Source organism: Meleagris gallopavo, chromosome 2, assembly GCF_000146605.3.
Source record: "Meleagris gallopavo isolate NT-WF06-2002-E0010 breed Aviagen turkey brand Nicholas breeding stock chromosome 2, Turkey_5.1, whole genome shotgun sequence".
NCBI lineage: Eukaryota > Metazoa > Chordata > Aves > Galliformes > Phasianidae > Meleagris > Meleagris gallopavo.
Window position 1 is genome coordinate 66725213 of NC_015012.2, and position 7807 is coordinate 66733019.

The window sequence follows — 7807 nt, forward strand, 5'->3', positions numbered from 1 at the left end:
CAGCCTGGCTTTCACTAGGGATTTGAAGAGCTCTGCCCAGAACTGTATTGGTGTTGAGCTGGGGCTGACTAACCTGGCTAGATTCAGTCAGGATAGACTAGCAGAATGAATCAGATGCATCTGAGCAGGCCTTCCTTGGGATGTTCTGGGGAGGTGATGTGTTTTGCTTTTTGTGATAGTGGATTGTTACTGACTTCAGCATTAGTTCTGTAGCATTTACTGGCTTGATACTCTGTGTGCATAAACGACTAACCTAGTGATGCACCCCCAAAAGTGCAGTATTGTGGTTCTAAACTGTCAGCCCACCCGCCTCCCAGTGCTATTTTAATTAGATAAAAGTGATACCGAACCTCTTTTTTTATTTCTTTTGAACTGCCTTCTGTTTTCTTCATTGCACCTTCTCCCTGAAAAGAATTTCATTTCCTGAAGTATGCAGATGGAGGCACAAGTCTAACCAAATGTCTAAGTAGACCATCTCTAAAGAGCAGACTTCATTTTGTTTGAAGTATGCAGGCTGTCTGGATTTGGTCCAGAAGACTGGGGATGAGTAAAATTGTCAAGAGTCATTTAAACATTGACTAATCCGGGGAAGTCTGTGACAAGCCTTGCTGTTCTGTTTTTATCTAGCCTGCGAGTTGTGTTTCAAAGATGATTGTTTTTTTGTTTAATAGTCAGCAGTACTTTCTTTTCAGTTTAAGTCACAATATGTGCTCAGATCTCCCACTTTTAGGCTGCAAAGAAAGCTTAAGTAGGAAGTATGTGTTTCTACATACGAATAATAGGAAGAAGTTAGGAACAAAAGGGACTACTTTCTGCCAGATAAATTGATGACCTAGAAAAGAAGGGAGATAGTATTGAGGAAACAGCATAGTTAGTGAAACTTCTGTGTAGGGAGGATGTTTAATAAGTGAAAAGAATGTTGGTAAGGTGTGGCTCCTTTGTGGAGAAAGGGGAAGGCAAGCCCTTTTCACATACCGCATTGTCTCTCAGACCCCAAATGCAGCTTTGTCATACAGCTTTCAAAATGTCCTGCTAACCTGCAAAGATTAAGCAATATGCTTTGAATCTTCAGTTGTCTTTAGAATGCTACTTTTATTTGAGAACTAATGGAAAAAATATAGCATAAGAATATGCACATGAAGCATGCTTGTCTCAAACCCAACTGTATAATGTTGGGGGAGAGGTCCCCTCCCTTTTTTCCTTGGGTTTAATCCATAGTTCATCTTACCCTGTGGCTTATGAATTATTATTTTTGACTAGAATTTACAGCTAATAGTACATGCAGTTTCTCCTAATTCTTCTGACACTGGTGGTGTAGTTACATGCAGGCAAGATGAGCTGAATTAATTTAATTTAGATGATAATAATACTAAAAGGTTTTACAGATGCCAGTAGCCAACACTGAATACCATATCCACTGTACTTTATTATTGCTAGTACTTGAGTTAGTTAGCATACTTGTGCTGTGATTTCATGGCTTATTTGTTTAGAATGGGCAGACCAATTCATTTGCTCTTGGCTTTCAAATTTTACAGTCTTTACTGCTTTTTCATGGTATTATGTAATAACACTCCAACTCAGTGAGAACTTGGAGGATGCCTAGAACTTCTGGGCAAATCATCCTAGTGAGATACTTTTATGAGTATTGACTGTTCTTGAATTATAAAGTAAAATCATGGCAACCTCAGATGCATAAATTAATGTTCAGTGTTGTACTTTACTATCTATGACATGAAAAATATTTCCACAGTTCTGTTGCTAGCTTCTGTCACATTAAGTAAACAGTTACTCCCTATGTATATATATATGCATTTATCTATCTATTTATAGCTATCTATTTATGTATCTATCTATGCATCTATCTATGCATCTGATAGTTACTCTTGTCTGATGACATCCTGAAAAGACAAATGAACATCGTGTTCCCTGGTGTAATAGTTATTACAGTAGTTATTCCCATCAACTCAGTACTAGTGAAGATGAACTGAGAATACTGTGTCCACCTTGGATCTCCAGAACGATAGAAATGCTGGCAAATAGCAGAAAATCCAAAGAATGCTGTTAGGACAACTAGGGGTCTGGAATATATGCCGCAATAGAAGAGACTGTATAGTTTAGCCTGAAGAAGAGAAGGCTGAAATGGATTAAGCATCAGCTTTTCACTACCTGAAGGGAGAAATTGTAAAGGAGAGTAGAGGTCTGGCTCCTTTTGGATGTGCCTGCATCGATGATAGAGTTTGACAAGTACAAAAGATGGTTACACTTGGAGGTATTCTGTTGGGATAAGGGCAAGATGTGTGAGAGTGGTAAAATGTGAACTCATTGCCCAGAGAGCTCTGTAACTCTGGAGGCAGTCAGAACTTAGCTGTATAAGGCCTTGAGCAAGCACATTTAACTTTATGTAGGCAGCTCTGTTTTGGGCAGGAGCTCATATTCCAAAACCTTCCTCCAAAGGCACTTCAAGTCTAATTTTTGCCACGATTCTGTTCTGTCAGTTGTTAATGTTATGGTTGATTCTGCCCAAGCCGTACATCATTTTTGTGGTTTGTATGATTATTGGACAGTGGTGAACCACTGAGAATAGAAGAAAAAAATTTGGGTTTTTTGACTCAAGAATTGGATACACTTTTATGCTAGCTGCAAATTGCAATTGTTTGCACAGAGTTAGAGCTACAATTCAATCCCAAGCAGCTTAAAAAAAATAACCAAGCCAACTAGATGACTTTAAGAAGAAGCAATGAATCATACAGGAAAAAATCAGGCATAAATGATAAACTGGGTGCTACACTTGTTTCTTTTTTGAGTCTTTAAAAATGTATATAGGGAGAAAAATGCCCAGAATTACCATTTCCTTTCTGAATTTAAGCAGTAATCTTTTCCTCATTTCTGCATTTAGTTCTTTTTGTTATTTAAACTTTCTCTGCAGCCTTCTTGAAAAATATTGAGTTCTGGAATCAGTATTCTGTTAATAATTGCATAAGTGTCACATAGAGAGACAAAATAATTCCTAAGTATAGTAATTTATCTGCTGATAAGTTTAAAAGGGTTTTTTGTTCTTCTTATCATCCTTCTACATTAAGAACTTCATTTTGACCATATGCAATGACTACTGTGTTATTGGAAGCTACTCTAGATATAATTTATCATTCTGTGATAATTACCCATATTCAGGTTGTTCATTTGAACTGTGACAGCACTTGAATTTCAGGGAATGACTGTAACACACTCATGTGAATGAATACTGATTTTTCTGATTGTCTGGAGAATGTGTTTCAGCTTGAGAAAGAAATCTATCCTTGGAAATTTCAGCCTGGACTAATCCTTAATTAAAGCTGCTTAATATTAAAAAATCAAACATTACTGCCTGTTAACAACAACAAAGGTTTTCTAAGCTATGACTGGAGATATTAACAGCTTTTTAATGTAGCCATTATATATTTGGATTAATTTCAATAACTTAAATGATTTCCAGTCCTACTTAATGGAAGAAACCATAATTCTCAGTGTGGTGTGTTGTTGTTTTTTGGTTGGATTTTTTTTGTACCTGTATTAAACAATTTTAAAGGGAGTTTTGAAAGCATTAACGTTTTCAGTGGGGTATCTGAGCACCAAATGCATCATGTGTCTTGCTTGACTAATTAGTTTGCTGGTTAGTAATTTTGTGTACTGAGACTGTGGATGACATTGTTCTTGTGGATTTGTTACCTCTTACTATTTCTACATATATGGGCATTTTCAAAACTTTATGTAGATTTAGTGCATATCTGTTGTACTGAAGACTGTCTGTCTGTTTAGATGTGCACTGGCTGCATTTCTAATAAATATTTATAAATATAAATCATAACCCATATGTTTCTTTCAACTGGATCTCTCTTCCATTATTTGGTTATTAACTTTCTGTTTATTGACATAAAATTCAGAGAAAAAGGGTTTTGTTTATTGCTTGTGGCAAAGCTCTTGTTTAAGTCATTTGATTAGTAGTCATTTGAAACTTTTCTGCTATCACTAATCTAATATTTCAGTTTGAACTTTATTACCATTGATTGAAATGCTGTTTTTCAGATACGAACATCTCGTCTTTTACAAGTACTGATTTTGCTAATACAGAAACTTTAACATATTGGTCAAGCACTTTCTTTAAAACAGATCACGGGAAACAAAAGTGATTGTTTTTGAGTGCACGGGAACATAGATGTTACATAGCCTGCATAACATTCTCTAGAGGGAGGGAGATGTGCATGTGAAGTGCTTTGGCCAATTGGTGCAGAGCTCTTCCTTGCTTACTGGATTGAGGAAAATTCAGTTTTGATTGTTAAACTTCTGCCCAGTAGCTTTGTGCCTTTAAGTCCTATCTAGTCAATGCTCTAAAGATTGTTATTTCTTGTAGTATTGTTAATAGCTTCCTTATGTCTGTTTCATATAAATGGGAGGCACTGACACAAAAATGGGAGAATTATGAATCCTTTTCCTCATATTTTCAAAAGAATTTGGAGAGGATTGGGTGCCTTTTTTTTTTTTTTTTTTAAGCTTTAAATTTGAAGTTTTATCTTGCTGCACTTATTTTAAAATAATTTGGAATTCTGGCATTAAGCCAATGTGCTTGATGCTAATAAAAGCTCTTGCTAGGTTATATGTATTAGTGTACATGCAGACTGGATAACCTTTTCCCTGCGTTCTTTAAAATTTTGGGATAGTTTTCTTACACTCCAATCAGATTCCTGTAATTATTAAAAAAAAAAAAAAAAAGTATCCAGTATCCATATAAGGTTGTTTGAAGGACAGCAGTACAATGTTGAGGATTCCTTATCTTGGACATCTTTAGATAATGCTCTACCTACACTGCATATGTGGCTTAAGATCTCTGACTCTTTTGTATGAGGGCTACTCTGAAAGTAATGCCTCCTGTTTTATTATGCTGGCCCATGACATCAGATGTAAATGTTGATGGTAAGACAGCAGAGGGTGAAGCTCTACTGGCATCACTTTTGAAGCGAGCTACACACCTTCCTGCTAGCAGAGCTCATGAGAAGGCTGCTATTATTCTTTGCTCATTGCATGAGTAAATGTCTGACTCTGTAGGCTGGGGTTCCCAAATGTAGGTTTGCTTGGGCACAGCTAGCTCCCGGGTCATTGTTATCACAGCTGAAGTCTCCAGCAGGTTTGCTGTTGGGCACTTTGCAACTCAGGCAAATACTTGCCCAGAGGTGCTTGCTGCTAATCAGGAAAGAAGGGTGTGAAAATACTTTCTGAGGTAGATATCGGGAAATGCTGCTCCAGAATACCCGGCAGAAGTTTTACTGTTTCTGTGAAACTTTGCCATCTTCAGTCAGGAAAAGCAGCAATTTAGGAGCTGTGCTCTGTGTATTCTCTGCGTCCTTCAGCGTACTGACAGAAGTCTGGTACTGTCTGCTCAGGAGAAGCAAATCCCAGATTATTTTAGTTTTCTGCAGTTGCAACAATTTTGGAAGCTGGAAGCTTTTATCAGTGAGCGGATTTCTCAATTTGACCTTGACTCACAGTGGTTGAATTCTCTAACAGTATTCTCTCTGTCGTCGTTCTGAGACTCAGCATTGCTCTGAGGAAAGAATGTGATACCACGTTCCTGCTGCAGACCCAGCCGCTGTGTTTTGTGCCTTAAATGTTAGGGCCTATAAGGAAACTTATCTCTTCCTCTTCTCTTTTTAAAGCTGCCTCTCCATGAGGTTAGTGGCAGATTTATTCATCGCAGCCCTTCGTATTAATTAATTTTTCTATTGGGTTTCTTGAATAATTGATTTAAATCTGTTAAAAATAAATAAATAAAATGTATTACTTTAGGCCTGTGTTGACCTTAACAAACTGTAAGCACAGCATACTATTCAGTTCTTGTATTGTCTGAACAGGATGAAAATGGTGTGCTGCCTATCGCTGTTTTGAGAAACCTAGTTATGTGGATAATGTTAACAAAAATGTTATTCAAACAAAATTTTATTTCCAAGCTGCCTTGTGAAACTGACAGTATGCTTTCTGATTAGATCATGCATCACTGGGGATTATTTTAAGACTTACATATCCAAATGTAAACCCTCTGAGAATTTCCAAATGTAAACCCTCTGAGAAGTTTTTTGCCTGCTTTTTAGTTAATCCATGCTTTGCACCTATAGTTCTCCTATAGTTAGGAACAAGTGGATATTTTTAATAGACTGGGAGGCAGTGTGGACCAGTACTAACCAAGAGTGTAGATGCAGACACTATTAATTGAGGTAGTGGCTCATTATTTCTCTAGCACTGGGAGATGTGATGTGACTTAAACTGAAAGAGAAACCCACTAGAAGTCGTCATGTCACCATTTTCATAGGAAAACGCAGATGGCTTTTCTCTGGCTTGAGGCTAAATAGGGAAGAGAAATATGGGGAAAATAAATTTGTACAGACTGAATTTCTGTAAGAAAAGTTTGCATTTGCATGCTGTTCCAATCATGCCTTATTTATCTCTTATAGCTGAAGAATTAGGCATGTTACTAGTATTAACAAAATCTGCTTTTACCTTCACAGATAAATTTGAGCAATTTTGGGCAATAAACCGAAAACTCATGGAGTATCCTCCAGAAGATAGTGGATTTCGGTACATCCCATTTAGAATTTATCAGGTAGGAGATAACAAAATAAAACCAATTTTATCATACTCTTCACCTAAGGTGTCTTATGTCATTATCTTGGCTTTTTCATAATTATACTTTCCCTTTTCTAACATTAAGGTGAAAGTTTGTATGAATTAGTAAAGACAAACTGGATTGTGTTTGTTCTAACAGATAATTACCATTCACTGTGTCGTGAGTAATACTTGAGAATGTGCTAAAGCTAGTATAGATGGTAGTTTGATGTGTAAAAACTACACATGGGGACTACTTTGGATGCAAAATATGCTTTGAAATGGCTGAATGAAATACTTGAGAATCAGTACTTCTATGTTTAACCACTGTGTAGGCTTCTTTTCTTGCTCATGTTACAAAAAGAAATTTCGAGGCATAGATCTTGTGTCCAATTCTTACCTTTTTTCTTTTATTATATACTTTACAGTACCGAACAATCTTTGATTATTTTTTTTCTCTGATCTAACACTCCAGTGCTGTTTTTCATAGAATCATAGAATCTCAGGACTTTGTTTATAGGGATTCCAAGGAATACATCTCAGTTTTTTTCTTTATGTCCCCTTTGTTTTCATAGCATTATGGTCATGATAAACTTCAGAACTAAGCATGGTTAAAAGCTATGTAGTCTCCCATCAATTAGAATTCTTCTCTGATCTGGTTTTGATGCATTTTCAGCTGTTTGCATTTGTTTTACATCTGGCACATTAAAAAAAAATCTCGTGAATTATCTATTACTGCTTTGTAACAGATTTTATTTTAATTTATAAATTGAAATCTGTAAAAGACTATCAATGTTGCTATGAGACTGAAATATTTTTTAATGTTAGATACAAGACACTTACTGTCATAGTGAAACCTTAGGTTGAGAACGGAAATCAGTTATTTTGGTCAGATATCATGACAGATGACAAGGTTAGTCTAGGTATCAAAAAGTATGCCTCAGGAAAAGCACTTTGCTCAGCATTTCTGTTTGACAACTGAATTGTTACTCTCTCATAGTTTTTTGTTTAAGTCTTTCTGTAAAAAATAAAAACAAAAACACAGCACATGCATGGATGCATCAAGTGAAAATTTGTTTTTTTGAATAAATAGAGGACTTAAAACTTGAGTGAAATTTTGATATTGCATGATATTTCGTGCTAGTAAAGTTTTCTTAAAAAAAAAAAATCTGTTTTT

At 36.1% G+C, this 7807-nt stretch overlaps 2 protein-coding genes across 2 annotated transcripts in view; one reads left to right on the forward strand and one right to left on the reverse strand.

Moving 5' to 3' along the window:
• Positions 1-6724, forward strand: part of LOC100547360 (autophagy protein 5) — a 28463-nt gene extending 21739 nt beyond the window's left edge. Inside the window, exon 5 of the mRNA XM_010707540.3 lies at positions 6534-6724. Within this exon, the coding sequence (XP_010705842.1) occupies positions 6534-6709 (176 nt within the window). The 3' untranslated portion in view covers positions 6710-6724. The remainder of the gene's footprint in view (positions 1-6533) is intronic.
• Positions 1-7807, reverse strand: part of PRDM1 (PR/SET domain 1) — a 690597-nt gene that overhangs the window by 35450 nt on the left and 647340 nt on the right.